Source organism: Perca fluviatilis, chromosome 12, assembly GCF_010015445.1.
Source record: "Perca fluviatilis chromosome 12, GENO_Pfluv_1.0, whole genome shotgun sequence".
NCBI classification, from domain to species: Eukaryota; Metazoa; Chordata; class Actinopteri; order Perciformes; family Percidae; genus Perca; species Perca fluviatilis.
The window spans coordinates 29,493,223-29,514,156 of NC_053123.1; the positions used below are offsets into that span (position 1 = coordinate 29,493,223).

Genomic DNA, 20,934 nt, shown 5'->3' on the forward strand with positions numbered 1-20,934 from the left:
ATAGTTCTACGTGCTGTTTTTTCTTCATGGATCACAACAGTTGCATCAAAGAAGTGCAGGTCTCGATTCGTCAGGGCTGCTGGTGTCGCGGTTTCTTTCAGGTGTTTTACAGATGTCTCCGAGGTCGGACTGCTTCATACATTGATGTCAAATTCATACAGTTAACGGGTAATTCGCATTTTTTTTGCTGTCACGGCAGTTCCGTTATGTTTCATGCGTCAACTGTTCCAGGAAGGAGGTTGTTGCAACCTACCGGCTAGTTAGCATATGAGGCTAACGTTAGCTATCTTGAAATACAGCTGGGCAAATGTTTCCTAGGATGGCGATAGTTTGACTCGCCCTTATCTCCCTGAGATTGGGTAGTACTCGCTTCCTGCTCTGGTTGGGTTGGTTAGGTTTAGGCACACGGGACAGGATTGGTTAGGTTTAGGGTAAGAATGTCAATGTAAGCCATTCAGTGGCAGATTAGGGCGGGACATGCCTTCGCTATCCTGGGAAGAAAATACAGCTGTACTACTGTAATTTATGAAGCCAGTTGGCTAACGCTAGCTAACCCTATATTACTTATTCTATGTTCAACGGTAGTTGCTGCTAAATGTGGTTGAAAATGTCGCATGTTACAAACACGATGACACATAAGCTACATTGTACAAAATGCAATTAAATTCGCTAGCTGAGGCTACAAGGCAGTTGCTAAGTGAATTCGACAACTACTTAAAATACTTTTTTTTTGGCGGTCGTAATCTGTCTGCAGACTATCGGCACATCCAAGTGATAGTGAACATTATCGTATGTTCGTTATATTAGTGATATCCTGTCTGATAAAGCGGAGGGCTTGGTCCATAATCTGTCAAATAGTCGGTACACAGCAGTCATGCTGCGGCCTCCTGTTATGATCACATGATGAGGTGGAGAATGTGATGCTGCTACTTCTGCTTTCCCCCCTTGTTTTCCCTTTTCATATTATCTAAAATGGCATGCATTTCAAACTCAGAGTCGGTAGCTTTCTTCAAAGGGTAAGTCTAGAGGCGATTTGAAGGGTGTTCCCGTTTAATTACACTGTTAGTAACGTTAAATGAACAAGGAATGTAGTTCGAGTTTAACAGATGTAGCCTACAGTAGAATTATCAGCCGAGTCTAATCACCCGTTCACATCCTGATTTCGACTTCATCTGTTGGACAATCCAGCGTTCACTTAATACATCCATGCAATCCAGCAGGAGTGGAGGAAGTATTATTATTAATAGCCACACTGTGACAACTGTGTTACAAGTTGAATTGTTTTTATTGAATTGAATTACATGAAAAAGCCACAAAGTCCTCCCATTTTTCAAGCTGGAACCCTGAAATATATTTGCATGAAAAATAGCTGTTATTAATTTTCTGTCAATTAATTAATCAACTAATCGTTTCAGCTCTACTTGTATGTGTTGTACAGTAGTAGTTTAATTTTTAACAAAACATCTTATTTTATAATCTCTTCATATGTTTTGTTTGCAAAAATCTTAATTTGTGAAATAACTAAAGCTGTTAAATAAATTAGTAGTGGAGTAAAAAGTTCAATATTTCTCTCTGCAATGAAGTGGAGTAGAAATATAAAGTAGCATGGAAAGAAAATATTCAAGTACAAGTACCTTAAATGTTGTCCTTAAGTACAGTAACTGAGTGAATGTACTTAGTTAAATTCCACCACTGCAATCCAGGGATCCAGTACTAGATAGTTCAGATTTTGATTGTAATAGCACAGTGTGGATACAAAAAAATAAAATCTTTTTCCTGTTCAGGGAAAACAGAAATTTCAGAAGAGCAGAAAAAAAAATCTCATAATGTTCAAACTCTACTAATACGATACAGTACAACTTTATTATCAGTTTACACTGAAATTAAATTTGCGTTCACAAGCAGCTCCGCTCAAACAAAAAGAAAAGTACGCACAAAGTTAGACAACAATCACACATGTAGTACAAAAGATGAAAACACAGCCATGACAAAAGAAACATGTTTCGTGATATCCTGAGAATAAGAAACCAGAATCAGATGGATCTCTTTTAAAGCTATCCTATAATGTTTTAGAAAAGTTGTTATTATTTGAAACATAAAAGGGTTGCACTGAAATGTTAACTTCCTCAAGTTGTGGTAATTTATCACATGGTTAAGTTTCATATGATTGCATTTCCTTTGAGGTCATTCTCCTGTTTGCAATCACTTTATTTCTTCACATTTCCACTTTTATGTGTTCGTGTACACAGGGTTGTACATGCCGTTTTAGTAAGTAAGTCACTAAATATACAGTTGGGTTGATGCTGGCTTATAACGTACAGTCAGATCAGTAGTTCACAGGGGTACAAGAGGGCTGAGTGCTTTCCTCACTGTTTTTTTTGACAGTGCTGATAATGATACACCTGAACGTAGTTCTAGTTCTCTGATTCCCTCTCAATCAATGACAGAACAAGTTAATTATCAAAATCATGAAATGATTGATAAGTTGCTAAACAAAAAACTGCATGACAGCAGTGAGTATGCAGTGTTTTCCCCAGGTTTGTGGAAGACTTAGGTGCGCATATTTGGTGCTGGGGATTCAGTAGTCCTCCCTCAAATTTTTTTGAAAGTTTTTCAATTAAAAGAAAATGCAATTTCACATCACTTTGGACCATTATTGTAACCATATCTGTGTCTAAAATGTTGGTTAGTTATTTATAATGCTCAAATTCATTTTACATTAATTTGGCTTATACTCGTCTCACTTTGCCAGACCCTCCTCCAAAGCACGCTGAAGGAGGGTCTGGCTACTCCACATAGCTTTCGGGGATGGGAGGAAAACGTGCTCTGGTTTAATGGCATTTCTTTAAACCAATCAGAATCGTCATGGGCGGCGCTAAACTCCGCACAGAGCTGCTGCAAAATAGTCATGCGAGAGAAAACTCAGATTGGACAGATAGTCTAGCTAGCTGTCTGGATTTACCCTGCAGAGATCTGAGGAGCAGTTAACCATAGTCCTCAGAAATCCACCAAACTTAAAATTCCAACACAAAGAAAGCGGAAGGAATTGGAAAATACGTGTATCCGACAGAATTTCCTGCAGCACCGGAGCAATCCCGGAAGTGGAACGCGAAGAATATAGACTAAGGCGATGCCCAAAACGGCTTGGTGCTGAGCCTAAGCCTAAATAAGCCTTATAATGGCAGGGGAAAAAGGATGTAAAGCAGGGGTAAAATAAATTTTATGTTGATGATGTGAAAATCAGCATATGAAAACACAGCAGTTGTTGATATTGCTTTTTACCATAACTGATCTAAGACCTAATCATCACTCTCACTACTTGATTAAGAGTCCTAACACCATTTAAAGAAAGTTGATCAATTATACAGTACAGGTCAAAAGTTTGGACACACCTTCTCATTCAATGCATTTTCTTTATTTTCATGACTATTTACATTGTAGATTCTCACTGAAGGCATCAAAACTATGAATGAACACATATGGAATTATGTACTTAACAAAAAAGTGTTAAATAACTGAAAACAGGTCTTATAGTTTAGATACCTCAAAGTAGCCACCCTTTGCTTTTTTGATAGTGCTACAAACCCTTGGTGTTCTCTCAATGAGCTTCATGAGGTAGTCACCTGAAATGGTTTTCACTTGTGCCTTGTCAGTGTTAATTAGTGGAACTTTTTCCCTTATTAATGGGGTTGGGACCATCAGTTGTGTTGTGCATAAGTCAGGTTGATACACAGCCGACAGCCCTATTGGACAACTGTTAGAATTCATATTATGGCAAGAACCAATCAGCTAAGTAAAGAGAAACAAGTGGCCATCATTACTTTAACAAATGAAGGTCAGTCAGTCCGGAAAATTGCGAAAACTTTTAATGTGTCCCCAAGTGCAGTTGCAAAAACCATCAAGAGCTACAACGAAACTGGCTCACATGAGGACCGCCCCAGGAAAGGAAGACCAAGAGTCACCTCTGCTGCTGAGTCACCAGCCTCAGAAATCGCAAATTAACAGCAGCTCAGTTTAAAGACCAGATGAATGCCACACAGAGTTCTAGCATCAGACACATCTCTAGAACAACTGTTAAGAGGAGACTGCGTGAATCAGGCCTTCATGGTCAAGTAGCTGCTAGGAAACCACTGCTAAGGAGAGGCAACAAGCAGAAGACATTTGTTTGGGCCAAGAAACACAAGGAATGGACATTAGACCAGTGGAAATCTGTGCTTTGGTCTGGTGAGTCCAAATTTGAGATCTTTGGTTCCAACCGCCGTGTCTTTGTGCGACGTAGAAAAGGTGAACGGATGGATTCTACCTGCCTGGTTCCCACCTTGAAGCATGGAGGAGGAGGTGTGATGGTGTGGGGGTGCTTTGCTGGTGACACAGTTGGGGATTTATTCAAAATTGAAGGCATACTGAACCAGCATGGCTACCACAGCATCCTGCAGCGACATGCCATCCCATCCGGTTTGCATTTAGTTGGACCATCATTTATTTTTCAACAGGACAATGACCCCAAACACACCTCCAGGCTGTGTAAGGGCTATTTGACCAGGCTGTGTAAGGGCTATTTGACCAGGCTGTGTAAGGGCTATTTGACCAAGAAGGAGAGTGATGGAGTGCTGCGCCAGATGACCTAGCCTCCACAGTCACCGGACCTGAACCCAATCGAGATGGTTTGGGGTGAGCTGGACCGCAGAGTGAAGGCAAAAGGGCCAACAAGTGCTAAGCATCTCTGGGAACTCCTTCAAGACTGTTGGAAAACCATTTCAGGTGACTACCTCTTGAAGCTCATCAAGAGAATGCCAAGAGTGTGCAAAGCAGTAATCAGAGCAAAGGGTGGCTACTTTGAGGAATCTAAAATATAAGACATATTTTCAGTTATTTAACACTTTTTTTGTTAAGTACATAATTCCATGTGTTCATTCATAGTTTTCATGCCTTCAGTGAGAACCTACAATGTAAATAGTCATGAAAATAAAGGAAACGCATTGAATGAGAAGGTGTGTCCAAACTTTTGGCCTGTACTGTACATGCTTAAGATATATATATTTTTTGCATCTCTAGCAGGTCGAGCAGTGACATGGCTGCTGATGACAAGTCCTCGTCGTCATCCTCAACGGACTGGAGCGTCGAGCCGCCTGTTCTCTCGCCCACCAGCCCATCCCACTTGACCCACTTCAAACCACTGACTCCAGAGCAGGATGAGCCCCCCCTCCGCTCCGCATACAGCTCATTTGTCAACCTGTTTCGTTTCAACAACAAAGGTCAGGGACGCACGCCTACAAGCACCTAGATGAAGTTATTGATTAGAGCTGCGAAGATTAATCATTAGTTGTCTACCATTAAATTAATCAACTTTTTTGTAAAAGTTCTCTTATTCCAGTTTCATAAATGTGAATATTGTTCTAGTTTCTTCTCTCCTCTGTGACAGCAAACTGAATATCTTTGAGTTGTGGACAAAACGAGACATTTGAGAACGCTATATTGGGCTTTGGGAAGACATTTTATAGACCAACAACTAATCGATTAATCGATTCCAATCTTTATTTCGTATTACATTGTGACCTTACAGTATAAAAAGCAGAATATGCATGTTTCAGTTTACGGTGTTCAGCTTTGTTGTCCTTGTTTTTAGCCGTATGTTTCTGTGTACTTTGAGAGCAACAACAAGCTTAAGTCGAATTCCCTGTGTGTGTTTACACCAACTTGGTCGTCGAACATTACAGCATATGAAAAAAAGCTATCCTGAGCAGTGTTTTGCAGCAGTTTACAGAAGTTATTAACCAGTCTTATGAGGTCATGTGAATGGACTTGCCTGCCAGGAACCAGCGAGTCACATGACTCTGGTGTTTATAGTCCCGCCTCTGAAGTCCTGCACTCTGAACAACACTCCTCCCCTCACTGTGGCAGCGCGGGCCTGATGCACTTTATTATATTATATTTAAATATATATAAAATGTGTGTAAAAATGACATTATGTAAGGGCCGCTCAATTATGGAAAAAAATCATAATCACGATTATAAAAAAATAAAATAAAAAATTGTGATACATTTTTTATTTGCACCTACAGAAATACAAACAAATTCCACAACGTGTGACAGGTAATAGCAGACGGTGCACAGAACAGATAAACACAAATTGAACATGAACAAAAACCCTCTACCACCCCACCCTCTGCGCTCTCGAGGAAAATAAATAATCACGATTATTTCACACAATTACTCATTGTCTTTTGGAAAGATGTTGCATTTATTGAAGTTAAAAAAACAGTAAAACAGATCAACAGTGGAAACACCTTGAGCTGTGGAATTTCCCTTCATACTTTTCCTGTTTGAATTTTTTTGTATTATTATTCATAACACAAGACAAAATAAGAGTTTACTTGCAAAAGGTAATGTGCATAATAATTCTTCTGGATTACTCTGTTTTTGTGAACATTAGGAGACAAAATCGTAATCGCGATTAAAATTAACAAATAAGAGTGCTCATAAGTACTGAGCTGACTAGGGACGCCACAAAACAGGAATTAAAGGGTGTGTGTGTGTGTGTGTGTGTGTGTGTGTGTGTGTGTGTGTGTGTGTGTGTGTGTGTGTGTGTGTGTGTGTGTGTGTGTGTGTGTGTGTGTGTGTGTGTGTAGAGGAGGGACGTCCTCCCTCAACATCTTCAGAGAAGCCAGATGTGCCACCCCCTTCTCCTCAATCGGAGAGGAGCTGGTCCTCCAGTCCGACTCACTCCCTGTACGGTTCGAGGCCGCACCGGAAACAGCACCCAGACCACCTCCGACGTACCTCCACTGCCTCCGGTAAGACACACAACACACAAACGTACAGATGTTGCTATTTGACATTTGTGTGTTATTGATCAGATAGAAAAGTTGTCTTAAGTCAGAAACAGGTTTGCGGTTAATGTTCATTCTACGAAACATTTATTGTAAAGCATTTCTTCGGGGCTTCACATTGTTTTTCTCTAGCTGTCGGTGTAAGGTGTTCTCCATAAGTAGTGAAGAATCTTTGCAGCTTTTAAATGAAACTTCAATGCATCTCATTAAGTCAGGGTCTCTTAGTAGCTTGGCGACTAAATGATTGACATCTTAGTTTTAGTTTGGAATTCTGTAAAATGTTGCTGTTGATGTACAGTATGCGCTGCTTTTCTTTCACCGGCAGATTATACAGGAGCATCAATACTTCAGAACATTCATTTTATTCCATCTGGCTTTAGCAATTCTTATGAAACCTGATATGCATTATCTGTAATTTGAAACCCTGTGAGTTGATCAAAAGCCACTGTCTTGTAATGAGTGAACTAATCAGAGGCCACTGATAGCATCATGGACCATGTCGTAGATTTAAGCTGAGTTACCTCATGCACTCTTAAAGCTGTAAAACAATTAGTTGTTTACCTTCAAAGAAACGTCAATATCTAACACTGATTATTTGTAGTGAGTCTCTTACCTGGGCTTTTTGTCATCTCTTATTATTTAGATATAGATTCATTCGGAGTGGTGTAATGTCTGTTTTTCTCTGTTTTGTTTAATTGTGTCAGTTGTAATTTTGTAAATATTAGAACCTACATATAAAGAGCGATATCGCGATTATTAGCAGGGTTGACATGTGTAAATCATATCCAACACCAAAATACTGATGAAGTAGAGAAACAAGTGTTTTCAAATGTATAAAAAGTGAATTCTGGACTTTGTCGTTTGTCATTATTTTTGTTAAGAGGAGTGTGTCACCTTGGTTTATTTTTTATTTTTCTTGCAGTCAATGTTTTATAGTATTTTTTTTATTCTAGGTTGAATAATTTAATTTCAATATCTGTATTTATCCACATAAACAGAAAGTTCTTTTTGCATTTCATATTTTACTTTCCAGAGGAATCTGCAAAAGAAAGGCGCAGACTTGAAGCAAATGAAATATGATGTTTGGGGTTGAAACAGATTTTGTCAAGGTGGTGGTGATGGCGCAGTGGATATGACACATGCCTTAGATCTGGGTTCGATTCCCACTGCGGTACATCAACCAATGTGTCCCTGACCAAGACACTTAACCAGAGGCGTGCAACCTCTGATATATAGCAATTGTAAGTCGCTTTGGATAAAAGCGTCAGCTAAATGACATGTAATGTAATGTAATGTCATCAGAAAGATGAATGAATGTACAGGCTGTAACATCCGTTCTCATGTCTTTTCTGATTACAGTGGATTGGCCAGGTGAGGGGTCTTCTGCACTGTTGTTTTACTAAAGATGCTTTTAGCTTGACTTTAACAACTCGGTCTGACTGAGTGGCCTTACACAAACGGTTTTGTGTGTCTGAGTGCATGCGAGTGTGTGCGCGTGTTTTGATATTTGCATTTTCAATGAAGCACTTTCTATTAGTCTTTGGTTTGCCCTAATGTTTTCCACTCAGGTACTAATAATAATTGGAATGATGTTTGTCATGAATGACTTCAAAAGCTAACCTTTATATTCAACATGTTTTTGTTTCTTGTTCTTTTTATTAATTGCATCATGTGTTATTTTATACACATTTGCAACTTTTTACGAAAGTGTTTTATGATGTGTTGAAGTGCATTGTCAAATGTTTGTCACTTAGCGGTCATGTTTAAATGAACTGTGATGAAGAGGAATTCAATTATTACGGCTGTATATTCAATAAATATTTAAAGAAAAAAAGGCATCTTTGACAATGCAGCAGGATAGATTGTAAAGAATACATTAACCTTTTTCGGTTCTTGTGTTTATTTGTGTTTGTGTGTTTCTGTCTACATGCATGACTTTAGACGGCAGCAGGAAGTCAGATACGCCTCTAAGCAATCATGACCCTCGCACAGCTGTGCAACTTCGCACTGCACTGAAGAGGCTGAAGGAAATAATGGAGGGAAAGAGCCAGGTATTCACATCCAATCTTAACCTTTACAAACCTTTTTTCTTTGCTACATTTGTACATCTTGACATATCTTAAATGTATTATACAGTAAATGAACAGACACAGCAGTAAACACACTTTTGCTAAGAACATTTAAAATATTTGTATTCTGTGCCATGGCAATTTGAAAAGCCTTGCCATAAGCTGAACCCATGCAGTTTCGCTTTGTGGATAAAAGCAGTGTGCTGTGGTTTTTGGTCCTCTTCAGGACAGCGATCTGAAGCAGTACTGGATGCCAGATAGCCAGTGTAAAGAGTGCTACGACTGCAATGAGAAGTTCACAACCTTCCGCCGCCGCCACCACTGCCGGCTGTGTGGCCAGATCTTCTGCAGCCGCTGCTGCAACCAAGAAATCCCCGGAAAGTTCATGGGCTACACGGGTAAGTGACGATGAGTTGCTGTATTTCTCAAATAAAAGCCGGGTCTCAAATACAAAAAAAACAAGGTGGATAAACTCTTGGTGCCTCTCATATAATGTAAATGACAGCTAAGCATAATGTACATTTCCATGGCTTTGATTTAATAATTTCAACAATATGAACGTGCTCTTTTCAACCCTTTGTTGTTCTTCAGTGTTATTGTCCTATTTCAGTCAGTGTGGGTGTATGTGTGTAGCCTGGCTCCGCCCTCCTACGGACTTCCGCTAAATTTTCATTTTCCTTCAGTCTGGTAGGACCCAGGCTAGTATGTGTGTTAATGTCTGAGACAAATTGTATTTTGTAGTAACGTACATGTGCCACAAGATGGCAGTAGCTACATTTGAAGTACTGTATGAGAACCGTGCGAGGGTTGTGGCAAGAAGAGAGAGCGCTACGGTGTTTAGCCGAGAAAAAATGAGCGTCCTGCGGCTACGACAGTTAAGTTTAGGCACCAAAACGACTAGTTAAGTGTAGGAAAAACATTGGGGTTTGGATTAAAACGCTCCTGAGGAACAAACACGCGTTTCCTGTAAAAAGTATTAAAATTATATATATAATATAATATAATATATTACATTTTGCGAGATTTTGCGTAACTTCCAGCCGTAGCTGTGTTCCTTCAAGCCACAACCCTGTGCGAGTCACTGAATTTTTCCATAACATGGTCCTTATATAAAGTCCTGGTACCCTCTTCAGTTAAGGTAATTAAAGGCCCTGGCCTCTGTTTGAGAATTTAACGTAGTTATGAGTGTATCATAACACATCTGATTCATTTAGTTGTGCAGTGAAAACCAATTAAAACACTCTTCCTTTCCCGGTCTTTCTTTGTTGTCTATCGGACTTCTCTGAACCCAGGAGACCTTCGGGCCTGTACGTACTGCCGTAAGATAGCGCTAAGCTACGCTCATTCAGCGGACTCTGGCTCGATTGGAGAGGACCTAAGCGCCCTGTCCGACTCTCCCTGCTCTGTGAGTGTGTTGGAGCCCAGCGAGCCGCGGACACCTGTGGGTGGACGCAAGGCCAGCAGGAACATCTTCCTGGAGGAAGACCTGACCTGGCAGAGGTGAACACACACACACACACACACACACACACACACACACACACACACACACACACACACACACACACACAAACACACACACACTGGTGCCAATCAAGTCTAACTTTTTTTTTCAAATCAGCCTACACAGAAAAAAGAAGTTCATATTTGTAATATATTTACATTGAGTTTGACTCTGAATCAGACCTGATTGATGAAATTGTTAAAAGATTACCAGTTTGAGTTTGCTCAGATAAAATCAGAAAGAAGACCTCCTTCCTCACTTGTAAAATACCTCCACCTAGGGCTGGGCGATAACGCTAAATATCCCAATATAGTTCATTTCATATGTGGATAACGATACATATCACGATACATTATTTTTTCTGGTAATTCAGTAAATAAATAGTATTTATGAAAATTTCACATGGTCAAACCTAATAGAGTAGAGTATTTTTTCATTTTAGAACTTTAGTGCAAAATGAACATAATAAAAGAATCGGAGCATAAGGCATTGTCCAAATAACATAAATATTGCTTTAGCACAGTTCAACTGCTGTTTTTTTTTGACATTGTGATAGAAACGAAATAGAAAAATATAGACTTTTTTTATATTCCTTTGACGATATATATCGTCTTATGGCCCAGCCCTACCTCCACCCGCCATGCTGTACATACAACAATCCTGACTTTGTATTTCACATCTTGTTTGCTGTTGTACACATCTGTTTCCTTGTCGTGTTATGATTTTGTCATGTCATGATGGAAACACGCTGCACTAGTTTTTTTCTCAGCCTCCTCCATCTATGCTTGCTCTCTCTTTCTGTCTTGATTTTCTGCTGTTTAAAACGTGTGCGTGTGCTTTGTATGTACTGTACCCTGTGCATGGTCAATCATATCCTGGCATGTTTGATCAGTTAGCCCTGACTGAGAGGAATTAACTGCAACAGCGTGAAGTAGGACTCATAAAGTAAGATCTAAAGTAAGACTCACTGGATGCTTTGCAGCATGTGATCTGTCAGGCCAACAATGCTGTGTGGAAAACTGTGTCTAATTATTAAATAAAGAAGAAAAGAGGGAACATCTAATTTTGGAAGCTTTAGTAAAGCATGACTGTTTGGGCATGAGGACTGGTCTAATATTCCTCTTCAAGTTACTTTTGAACTAATAGTTGATTCCCTTTTTTAAAGATTCATTAACCATGCACACAACAGACTTATTGTTTAAATTAATGTTTAAAGACATCTTTGTTCAAAACGTCCAAAATTTCATGCGTTTTATAACCCTGTGCTTGTTTCCTGCTGCTGTTTTGAATCGGTGTGCTTCCTGCTTATTTTCTCTATCAATCTACCTCAAAGACAATCTGTTTCTCTCCTCTCTCTCTCTCTCTCTCTCTCTCTCTCTCCTGGCATAGAAAAACTCCTATTGGGATGAGAAAGAAGTGAGTCTTGCTGTTTGTTTTTTTCATTTTTCACATCTGTCTGATCTTTAGCTGTCTGTAAGTAAATGCTTTCTAGCTCTATAAAGAATAGTCTTCTGCATTATCACAGAAATAATATTATTGTGTGTGTGTGTCTGTGTCTGTGTGTCAGTATGATTCACCAGGAACAGCAGAACAGTGGCCTGACTTCCAGACTGACAACACTACAAGACGACATCGGCAAATCTCCAGCTAGGAAAAGGTCACTCACTTTGCTTTGGGTGAACTAGGGGCTGGAATCACAGGGTGCCTCACAATACGATACACGATAAATGGCTCACAATACCGATAATATCACGATACAGGAATTCTGCGATAATCAATATCTTGCTAGACAATCCTATAATGATACATCACAATAACGGTCCAACTATGAATACAAAATGCCTGCGAAAAGCTCGCATTTTGTGTAGTTTTTCTCTCTTTATCCACTGCAAGTCCAAACTGTTAGAAAACGGCACAATTCTGGGCGCCCGGATAGTTGGTAGAGCGCGCGCCCATATATAGAGGTTTACTCCTCGACACAGCGGGCCCGGGTTCGACTCCGACATGCGGCCCTTTGTCATTCCCCCCTCTCTCTCCCCTCTCATTTCTTCAGCTGTCCTTTCAATAAAACCCTAAAAATGCCCCAAAAAAATTAAATTACAGAACTAAAGAGCAGCTATGGGTCCTCAAACTGCTGTCCGCCATCCCGTTGAAAACCTTTTCCTATTAGGCTAGTTGACTTATGTTCAAGTTTCCCTCATTCATGTGTTGAGCGCCACCTCGAGAAGCCATAAAGTTGCCACGCTGGGAGCAGGGAAATCTATTCAGAGCACCTTATTTTATTAATTAAACATTGATATTTGGTGCCAGTGTATCGATTATCGCATGGCACGAGAAGGGACAGCGATAAATTGCCGTATCGATATTTTGTCCCACCCCTAGTGTGAACGGTCCCTGTTTTGTCTCGTCCACAGGTCTGCCAGTGTGACCAACCTGTCGCTGGACCGCTCTGGATCCTCCATGGTGCCTTCCTACGACAGCTCAATCAGCCCGCCAACCAGCCGAGCCATGCCGGGCACCAAGACTGGCACCAAGCTGGACCACAGTGAAGAGGAGAGGAAGATTCTACTGGTGGCTGGTTTAGTCTTTCCTTTTCACTGATTTTCATCTCCTTGTTTTAAAGCATCTATAATCAATATTTTTTTTTATCATAACAATATATCAAATGGCCATGTGAAAGAGGTCGCTTGTAGTGATGAACTTACAGAGAATTATCAGCTGAATCTGCTGCTTTTCCTCGGCTTTATGGCGCTTTATAGTTTCAGCTCATGTTTAACTGTCCGGCTGCAACTTTTTAATACAGTTTTGGTTCACCCTCACCGTGCTCATAGTGTAATTTTGGGCTGCAGCTGTTTTCACAGAAAAACCCACTGTACACTACCTGTTCAGCAGCAAACAGCAGACAGACACAGTTAGAGACTCGCTGGTGAACATAGTGGAGCATTTAGCAGCTAAATATTTTCCTCAGGAGTTGGTAAAGACCAAAAACATAGATAAAAGAGATTAAAATATTGGACTTGCATCATGTAGACACAAACACAATTCAACTGCATTGTAACTGCTAGATGTGTAAATAAGCGACTGTTTGCTAATAAGTTCACAAAATCAACTTAAAGTTGATGTGTTCAAAACTATTTTTTGTTGTCCCCAATCGGCCAAAAAACGTATTTATTGTATATATTATATATATTTATTTATTCCATTACTGACATCCTGCAGGACTCCTCCCAGCTGAAGGACCTGTGGAAGAAAATCTGCCACAACAACACAGGGATGGAGTTCCAGGACCACAGATACTGGCTGAGGACCTACCCCAACTGCATTGTGGGAAAAGAGCTTGTCAACTGGCTGCTAAGGAATGGCACCATCTCCACCAGGTAGCATCTCACTTTCTGTACTGTTTTGTGTTAATGGTCTTTGGAAGGAATATTCAAAAGAACAGTTAGACATTTGGTGGAATTATGGTAATTCGCTTTCTTGCCAAGAGTTAGATAAGAAGATTGATACCACTTTCATATCTCTTTCTGTTAAATGTAAAGCTGGAGCTTAAAGCTGATGAGATTGTCCCTATGCCAGTTAAACTGATCGATGGACAACTCCTGGAGGATAGACAGAAAGGTACTGTAGGGAGGCACTCGGTGTGTGTGTGAGCTTGTAAACATGTTAAAGTGACATGTTTTGGGTGTAATTTGTGTACTAAAGCGTGTATGTTTTAAGATGAATGCCTTTTGAATTTCTGAATGAATTTCTGTAGCTCTTAACGTACTGAATTGCTCTTGATTAATTGGCTGGTTGTTTTTATCGCAGACGGATGTTTGCACGCTTTCTTATTTAATGTGTTTTATTGTGATGTCTGGCACCTTTCTCCAAGAAACGTTCTCCCATGGGAGACAATAAAAGAACCCTAACCTTAGCTAGCCGTTTCTGCCGGATTTATGCTTAGCGCTGCTCGGATCGGTTGCAGTCCGTTGCTTCATATTTAGCGCAGAGATGTGAAATTTGTATCGATCTTCTCGCCTAAATGTCGGCAAAAAAAAAAAGTTTATTTCTCAAAATGCTGAACTTCTGCTTTAACATTACAGGAGAAATGTAATTTCTTGCTGGTACATAATGATCATCTGCAAACTTGCCTTGTGCTAGCCAAAAGTGTTTTCTTTTCCTATGCAGACAATGGCATCATATATGGGCTCATCCTGTCCATCAGGTCTACTTTTTAAACTTTGACTGAGTTTTCTGATGATTTTGTTAGTTATTTAGCTAGATGTCCCTTGTGCTGGCAAAAGTGTTGCTTTCCTATTTGTTTTGTTAGTTAGTTGGATGTAAGTATGCTGTCTCTTGTATTCAGATGAACTTATCTTAGTACATCGTGCAAACTACAGCTGGTGAACTGATAGTGAATCAATGTTTAAGATAACTAATGTTCTTTATATGTCTCGTACTTTCCTGATGCCACGGGCGCTTCCTGTTTAAGTTAAATGATCTTTTACTGTTACTCCCTCCCATCCTGATGTTTGTGTGTTGCAGGGCGCAGGCCATTGCCATTGGCCAGGCATTGGTGGATGGTCGCTGGCTGGACTGTGTCACGCACAACGACCAGCTGTTCAGGGATGAGTATGCTCTCTACCGCCCGCTCCAGGTAACATTTGTGATGCGTAAACACTGGGCACACCGGAAAAGAATCCTTTCAAATCACCAAATTGTTTTGTATTTGCCGCAACGTACTTAAACGGATCACGTGTTGATATTGATTGATTCAACAGGGTCTTCTGATAACACGAGAGGACATGTCACTAGTGCTGATGAAATCTCTCTGTCTGCTCTCTAGAGTACAGAGTTCTCAGAAACACCGTCTCCAGACAGCGATAGCGTGAACTCCGTAGAGGGACATTCCGAGCCGTCCTGGTTCAAGGACATCAAGTTTGATGACAGCGACACGGAGCAGCTCGCAGATGAGAACGAGTACACCATGCCCAGTATGTATCGCATGTCTTATACTTTAAAAAAAAAAAAAAACAAGACTCAGTAAAAACCTAGCAATGCTCTTTTGTACAGGTAGCTTTGCTTTGGTTTCTGTGAGTTAAAATCCCAGCTGCATCTCACTGACGTGTCTCTCTGTCCAGACTCTGCCAGCCCCAGCAAGAGAACATCTGTAAGCAGTTTCCAGTCAGTTGTGGACAGTGACTCAGCTGCCTCTATCAACCTCAACATGGAGCAAAACAATGTCAACTTCCACATCAAGAAACAGTCCAAGTATCCACACGTGCCTCCTGCTGCTGACCAGAAAGGTAAATATTACCACACACACGAGTCCGTCTCGCTGAACACGAGACACTGAACACTTTTTTTTTTCATATAGCTGTTTTAATAAGTGATTGGACTTGGACTTGTGATCAAATCAACAGAGAGTAGACTCTTAAAAGGAAAACAATGTTTTACTATGTTCAGTAAATTTCTGTAGCACCATATGCTTTATAATACAAAAAAAAAGTTTAACAATATTGGTCCTTTTAAAGCAGATAAAACAGAAGATGCTTGACCCTACTTTACATATACAAACTGATTTCATTATTACACACATTACACTTAATTTTCCTTTAGTTAAATATACTTCTTATCCACCTTCAGATTCAATGAAGCTGATTTTTCTCTTCACAAAACTGCTCCAACTCTGTCATATTGTGTGAACTTTACCCGTCTTACACTAAAGGGTGCAACATCTAACAAGCTCTCTCTCCTCTTTCAGCTGAATATCTTTTATCTGAGGATGGAGGACAGAATATTGTCATAAGTGATGCCTTCATCAGAGGTAGGTGCTCTGCACGTCCTTATTGATTTAATCAGACAGGGTCATAGCTATTGTCTCTGTTTTTATAATGTGAACCACATTGTGTTGCATGACCTTTTGTATGAAAAGTGCTATACAAATCAAGTTTGATTGATTAAGCAAATCTGCTCCCTCTTCCTGACGTGACGTACCTGCAGAGTCTCTGTTCAACCGCCGTGTGGAGGAGAAGGCCAAAGAGATGCTGTTTACTCCGCTGGGTTGGCACCACAGCTCTCTGGATCAGCTCAGAGAGGAGAACGGAGAGAAGAAGGCCATGGAGAGGCTGCTGTGAGTGGAGATAATACCTCTGCTCGTGTCCAGTGTGATTATACATCATAGTAGATAGCGTTGATCATTTCTCCCCTAATTATTTGGTCTAGAAAATGTCGTGAATAGTATCAAATGCCCATTAAAATTTCCCACAGGTCAAGATTATTTAGCACTTATCTTCATTTAGAAGAAAACACTTAACTGAAGTTTGCAGAGACAAGATAAGAGCCTCATACAACCACACTTCAAAACAATCCAAACTACTGCACTTTCAATAACATGTTAACAGTAACAGTAAATATTTCAAGAGGAAAACCTTTAACATGACGTGAGAAATGTTTTTGTGTGTAAGTTTTTTTTTCTAACCATCTGCCGCTCTGTCTCCCTGTGTTCAGCTCTGCCAACCACAGCCACATGATGGCACTGCTGCAGCAGCTGCTCTACAGTGAGTCCCTGTCTCTGTCCTGGCGGGACATTATTGTCCCCGTGGTTCGACAGGTGGTCCAGACAGTACGGCCCGACGTTCGCAACTGCGACGACGACATGGACATCCGCCAGCTGGTCCACATCAAGAAGGTCAGCCACCATCCTCAAATCAGTCAACACTGTAGTCAATGTGTCACTCTTTTGAAATGATACACATTCATTGAATTGTGCATAGGAAACGTATAATTAGCTGATCGACTGTCTGCTTCAGGCGGTTTCAGAAGTATAACTTAATCTCCATTTGCGCTTTAGATTTCTGGAGGCAGGAAGTTTGACTCGGCGGTGGTAAACGGCTTCGTATGCACCAAGAACATTGCCCACAAGAAGGTGAGCTCAAGTTCTTCTGTTTCAGTTTCTGTGCCTCTTTGAAATCAGCAATGATGTCCAGAAAATAAGTATATAATTAGTTAAAATACCTACAGAACAGTTTGTGTTGGAAGTGTTAATATTTAACTGAAAACCTGATACTTGTCTGACCTGTAATCAGATGAACCCCTACATCAAGAACCCCAAAATCCTGCTGCTGAAGTGCTCCATAGAGTATCTTTACAGGGAGGAGACCAAGTTTTCCTGCATCGACCCCATTGTGCTGCAGGTCAGTAAGTCACAAACTAAAGTTGACCCTCTTGTAGCCTGGTTTGCAGTTGCGTTTGCTGTCGTTTTCTGACACTAAGAAAAGATTTTTCTTTGTCTCTCCGTCAGGAACGAGAGTTTTTGAAGAACTACGTGCAGCGCATAGTAGACGTGCGTCCAACCCTGGTGTTAGTGGAGAAGACGGTGTCTCGTATTGCTCAGGACATGCTGCTGGAGCACGGCATCACGCTGGTCATCAACGTCAAATCGGTCAGCATAGTATTGGAACAACTATTAAATTAATAACTAACTATTGAAACAAAATTTTGAAGTTTTTAGTTAACATTTAGATATCCTTAAATCATGCTTTCATCCTCTTGGTTTAGTCATAATACAACATAACGCACTTAAATGATATAATATAACCCAGTGCTAATATGGCTCCGGTTCCTAAACGATCGGTATCTACTGGCACCAAATGACAGGGCCTCATTTTGGTTCCGCTTTAATGCCTGCGCTGTCCTCTGGTGCTCCGAAACAGAGGTTACTGGCAACACTTGTTCACATAATCATAGTTGTTTTTTGTTTTTGTTTTTTTAAACACACAGATTTAATCAAACATAAGGCATGTACATGTAAAACCGAATCAAAGAAATTATAATCAGCATAAAACAAATGTGAAAAACATTCAAAGTTAAAATAACTTATTTCCTTAGTGGTCATGGTTACGGTGTATTTGCCAACCATCAATTTTCATTTTTCTTCTTCAATTTAGCAAGTCTTGGACAGAGTGAGTCGTATGACCCAGGGAGACCTGGTGATGTCCATGGACCAGCTCCTCACCAAACCTCGTCTGGGAACCTGCCTCAAGTTCTACATGCAGCCCTTCACCTTGGCCAATAGTAAGAAGCACACCTCCTCCTCTCAATGAATGCTGCTGTGAGATACTGTAACTACACCCTATAGAATGAATCCTGATGTTTGTTTTTTCTTCTTCTGTCCTTCCAGATGAAGTGAAGACTCTGATGTTCTTTGAGGGTTGTCCTCCTCACCTTGGATGCTCCATCAAACTGCGTGGTGCCTCCGAGTACGAGCTGGCCAGGGTGAAGGAGATCATCATGCTGATGGTGTGTGTGGCATACCACTCCCAGCTGGAGATCTCTTTCCTCATGGATGAGTTTGCCATGCCGCCCAGTTTGTCCCAGAGCACCTCGTTCCCCTGCCTGCTGGAGGGCGCCTCTGTGGAGGAGGAGGAGGAGGAGGAGGATGGAAAGAGGAGAGGGAAAGAGACAAATGGAGAGAGTCAGGAGAAAACTGCAGCGACTAAAGACTCTGCACTGGGAGGACAAGCTGAGGAGGAAGGGTTTCCCTCTGAGTCTTTATCCAAAAACGGAGATTTAGACACTCTCCAAGACAATCCGAACTCCAACTTACCTTCCTCTGTCCAAGAAGAGGAGGCTGGTATCACAGAGACGAAGACCTCCTCGCCATTTTCCAGTATCCTTGCACCGCCTCTGCCTGTCTCCCCTCCGTTCCTCATGGAGAAGGACCAGGAGATGAGCTCATGCACTCTCATGGCATCTGAGGGCGAGACGGGGGCCGAGGGAAGCCTATTGAAGGGGGATTCCCATGATATGGATGACGGGGAAAGTTCCGAGACTACCACTACTCCTCGGTTGTTCCGAGACCCTCTGCAGGACGATACGGGGATGTTTGTGGCCGAGCAGGTGGCTTCAACCGATGACCGTCTGAAGTCCATCTCTGCTGTTTTCAAGCAGGAGCTTAAGGACATCATCCTGTGCATTTCCCCCTTTGTCACATTTAAAGAACCATTTCTTCTCATGCTTGCTGGCATGCTCTGCCCTAGCAGGGATTACTTCCCCGAACAGGTACCTAGCTATGTTGTTGTAGTTTTTGTTGTCGTCCATAAAGTGTCCGAAAATAATGAAATGTTCATCCCAGGTTCTCCGAGTCCAGGTGATTGTCTTCAAATGTGTTGTTTTGTACAAAACCCAAAGACATTCAGGGCTAGATTTATCAAGCAGTTTGCGCCTGTTTCCAGGCGCTAATTGGTCGCAAAGACGGACGTAACCGATGCGGGCTATTTACAAACAGGGCGCACTTGGGTAAAATCGCAGATTGTCTGCCACATGAGCGAGGAGAGACAAGTTGCACTTTCAATATGCGTTCGTGGGAGGGTCGTGGGGAAAGTGGGAGTTCCACCCAAAAAGGTGGGAGGATACGCGTAAAGTGCGCCTAATTAAATATTCCGCGGTATTTACAAAGACTGCCAGTAAGAGCGCGCCTCTATTCTGCGGGGGGAATTCTCCGCCTCTTAAAAGCAGGTCTAAACCAAGAAGCGCGTTTTCCTGTGTGTAAAAATGTACCTTATTCAATGGGAGCAGACTAAAAACTAAATAAAAAAAACCCACCTCCATGTCTGTTCCAATTTTGATAAACAATTTGGTGATAATTTAACTATATAACTTTAATGACTTAACCCCATCGGTTGGGTTGACATGTAAATGATATAAACATATGTATACATACATTAAGCCAACACAACAGGTTGATCATAACAGACCACACATGCCTTCATTCTCTACAGAGATCTCAGCAGTATCTATGTCGTCCACAACTTCCACCTGTTCAGCAACGAGTGTTTGCTGCACCACCTCTTCAGTAGTAGATAGCGTGTCTATTTCTGGTGGACCTGAACCGGTTCTCCTCGATTGTGCCCGGTTGTACGCTACCTTCTCTTTTGTTCTGCGCTTTATGTCTTGCCACCGTTTTTTTTTTTACCTCCTCCACTTTTCTCTGTGTAGATGATAACAAGTTGATTGTATTTCGTATGGCAAACCAAATCGAATTTATTTCCGAGATTGTGGATGTTCTGCCCTGTAATATGTTCACGTTTGTTGTTACTTCATGCACTAATAGGTCAATTTCATCGTCATTAAATTTAAGCTTGCGCTTTGTTTTTCCCGTAGGAAGATCCATGATAGATACATGCGGGCCATTCTTTGCTCTTTTAGAGGCGCGCTAATGGAGGGTGGAGTATGCGCTGATTGCCTGATGGGTGTCAGGGTTGATAAATACTACGCAAAATGTGGAAGCATAGCGTGCGCTATTACCGAACTCGCATAAACAAACGCAGCGCAAACTGCGCTAGTGTTAGTAAATTAGGCCCTCAGTTTCCAATCGTATAAAAAACAACAACAAGAAAGTAGAAAATCTTGATATTTGATAGGTAGGAAACCGCAATGTTTGGCTTTTTAGCTTTTGAAATGACTAACAATTAATCAGTTAGCATAATATTTGTATTTAGGTATTTCTTTTTCCAAAAGATGAATCGTTGCAGCTTTAGACTGCGTTATT

At 41.0% G+C, this 20,934-nt stretch overlaps 1 protein-coding gene across 7 annotated transcripts in view; it reads left to right on the forward strand.

Moving 5' to 3' along the window:
• Window positions 1–17: 17 nt before the first annotated feature.
• pikfyve (phosphoinositide kinase, FYVE finger containing) overlaps window positions 18–20,934 on the forward strand; it is a 41,426-nt gene continuing 20,509 nt past the window's right edge. Inside the window, exons 1-22 of one of the 7 annotated variants that reach the window (XM_039818116.1) lie at window positions 18–168; window positions 5,056–5,255; window positions 6,630–6,794; window positions 8,190–8,201; window positions 8,772–8,881; window positions 9,126–9,297; window positions 10,192–10,399; window positions 11,793–11,819; window positions 11,971–12,060; window positions 12,818–12,974; window positions 13,623–13,780; window positions 14,928–15,039; window positions 15,229–15,376; window positions 15,524–15,688; window positions 16,147–16,209; window positions 16,386–16,515; window positions 16,893–17,073; window positions 17,236–17,310; window positions 17,471–17,578; window positions 17,686–17,826; window positions 18,332–18,458; window positions 18,565–19,445. In XM_039818116.1, coding sequence (XP_039674050.1) covers window positions 5,072–5,255; window positions 6,630–6,794; window positions 8,190–8,201; window positions 8,772–8,881; window positions 9,126–9,297; window positions 10,192–10,399; window positions 11,793–11,819; window positions 11,971–12,060; window positions 12,818–12,974; window positions 13,623–13,780; window positions 14,928–15,039; window positions 15,229–15,376; window positions 15,524–15,688; window positions 16,147–16,209; window positions 16,386–16,515; window positions 16,893–17,073; window positions 17,236–17,310; window positions 17,471–17,578; window positions 17,686–17,826; window positions 18,332–18,458; window positions 18,565–19,445 — 3,414 coding nt within the window. In that variant the 5' untranslated portion in view covers window positions 18–168; window positions 5,056–5,071. Of the gene's footprint in view, window positions 169–951; window positions 1,017–5,055; window positions 5,256–6,629; window positions 6,795–8,189; window positions 8,202–8,771; window positions 8,882–9,125; window positions 9,298–10,191; window positions 10,400–11,792; window positions 11,820–11,970; window positions 12,061–12,817; window positions 12,975–13,622; window positions 13,781–14,927; window positions 15,040–15,228; window positions 15,377–15,523; window positions 15,689–16,146; window positions 16,210–16,385; window positions 16,516–16,892; window positions 17,074–17,235; window positions 17,311–17,470; window positions 17,579–17,685; window positions 17,827–18,331; window positions 18,459–18,564; window positions 19,446–20,934 lie in introns of those variants that run through there. The other 6 variants (XM_039818117.1, XM_039818111.1, XM_039818112.1 and 3 more) reach the window with 6 other exon arrangements.